The sequence below is a fragment of the Trypanosoma cruzi genome, genomic scaffold (genome assembly GCF_000209065.1).
Source record: "Trypanosoma cruzi strain CL Brener 1047053513521 genomic scaffold, whole genome shotgun sequence".
NCBI classification, from domain to species: Eukaryota; Euglenozoa; class Kinetoplastea; order Trypanosomatida; family Trypanosomatidae; genus Trypanosoma; species Trypanosoma cruzi.
The window spans coordinates 720-2,725 of record NW_001849057.1 but is presented as its reverse complement, the minus strand read 5'-3'; the positions used below and the strand labels follow the sequence as shown (position 1 = coordinate 2,725).

The 2,006-nt window shown below is 54.6% G+C and overlaps 1 protein-coding gene across 1 annotated transcript, besides 2 other annotated features; it reads left to right on the top strand.

The window, feature by feature from the left end:
* Positions 1 to 2,006: part of a sequence feature (areas not merged during assembly with more than two copies in the genome that could not be assigned to a particular haplotype) that runs on past the window's edge.
* On the top strand, positions 1,013 to 1,657 carry Tc00.1047053504983.10 (uncharacterized protein; the record flags this gene model as incomplete). Its single annotated transcript, XM_797691.1, has 1 exon — positions 1,013 to 1,657. One exon carries the CDS (start codon positions 1,013 to 1,015, stop codon positions 1,655 to 1,657), a length of 645 nt encoding a protein of 214 aa, XP_802784.1.
* Positions 1,905 to 2,006: part of a sequence feature (A-rich) that runs on past the window's edge.

The following is a 2,006-nucleotide window of genomic DNA, read 5'->3' as shown; positions in this document are numbered from 1 at the left end:
GGTGCTGATGGTGTACTGTTGGCGGGTTTCTCTCCCGGGCAAATAACACGTCCCCGACGCAGACGCGGCGAAACAGCCCGGGACGAATCGCGGCGACGCTCCAGTGCTTGAACAGACTCAACAGCACTGGCTGCATTATCGCCCGCCACTCCATCACACTGCACCCGCGGCCGGGGCTAACGGTGGAGATACCGGAGGAGAATAAGGAGGAGCTTTGCGTCGAGCTTTTGACACTCATGCAGCAAAAGTCGGGTGGTAAGAAGACTGCGAGAGGCTCTGGCGAGCTGCTCTTATCGCGTGGCAATTTCATGGACGCGGGAAGCAGTGCCAATCGTATTGAATTGGAGAGGGAGGAGGCGTGCGTAGTCGCGGCCTCCAGAGGACGCGGGTCCGCCAAACTCATCCTGTTCCCGTCCGCCACACGTCCGCGCAGCTCTCAAGCCTCCGGGAATATGTTAGCGGACGTCCACCCGTTGTGTGCGCCATGGCCAATAGAAGAGGAAGAGGAGCTGGACAACGACGACAAGGACCCGAAACCACGGGTGAATCCGTTGGGTGCATCAGAGGAGGCGCCAACCGACATAGCAAGTCCCTCAGTAGTCGTTCCACCTCAAAAGCAAAAGGGCGTGGCCGATAAGGGACGAGCTGCTGGGGAAGTCAGGCCAAGGCGCGGGACGACGCACAGCGACAGTGTCAGTAGCGGTTCCGTGAAAAGGAGCGGGAAAAAGTCTTCGCGGGGCGGTTTCTTTTCCCGGATCTGCTGCACTTCATAAGAGAGTCATTTCCATCCACCGTTTATGTTTGTCTGTTTTGCTTTGTAATTGCTGTTTGCAAAATACGCCCATTTGTGCGGCGGTGTTCATTTTATATGTTTTTATGCGTGTGGTGCTTGTTTCTGCTGGGGTGGTGGGTCTTCCTTTTTTGATTGGTTTATTGTGCGCATATTTTTGTGATTTTGTGTGCCTGCCGCTGCGTGTAATTTGTGCGGCTTTTGTGCCTGGAAGGGATATAAATGGGACGGGGAGAGGAGTGGCACAGCGTTATTTTGTTGACCGCAAGCAGTATTTTCCGTTCCACTTGCACCATTTTACATGCAACGACATGCGTGGGAGCGTCGTGGTGGTGTGTGGGGCGTCACTCCGCGCCGTCTCGCTCTTTCTTCCTTTTTTTGTTCTGCCGCTTCTTTGGCCTTGTCGTACTCCATTCATTGGTGCTTTGTTGTTGCTCTTTTTTTCCCCTCCCTGCCTGTGTCTGCGTGTTTGCCCGTACCTGCGGTGGCACGGGGCCCACGGATAAGAGCGCGAAAGGGACGAAACACGACCAACGAGCCTCCGTGATGTTCTGCCCGGATCCGTACGGCGCAATGCGGCTGATGCAGTACAACATGCAGCGCCGGGCCGTTCAACAAATGGTTGCCGAGACGCAGCGGCAGATGATGCAACAGGGGTGCACGGTCCCGAATGAAATGCCGCCGTCGCCGGAGGGCTTTGGGAACATGGGCGGCCCAAACTCCGGATGGGGCCCGTGCCGGCAACGGGGCGGCAGCCTTGAGCCGACGCCGGCGGGTTATTTTGGCGGCTTCTCCCCGGCACCACAGTTCCTCCCCAACGATCTTGAGAATATGCGTATCCCGGAGGAGCGCTACGGAAACTACTGAGGAGCCGAGCGCCGAGACTCACAGGGGAGGAGGCGGCGCAGCGCCCCATGGTGTCTTCATTCCCCCAATTTTACGATGCGTTCCTGCCAAGCCACTCACCTGTTGCTTGCGTCTCTGTTTACGTCTGTTTCTTGCAGGTTTGTGCGTCTTCCGCATCGTTCCATCGTGTCTCTCTATGAGGGTAACAGTATGCAAGTTTATGTGTAACACTTTTTTGAGGCTTACTGTGGCTTGACGGGGGTGCCTGTTTTTTGTTTTTTGTTTTTTTCATCGTTGTTTTTGATAATTTATTTTCCTTTTTTATGTTATTTAGTTTATCTTTGTTTTATGTTTTTAACCCATCGTTGTT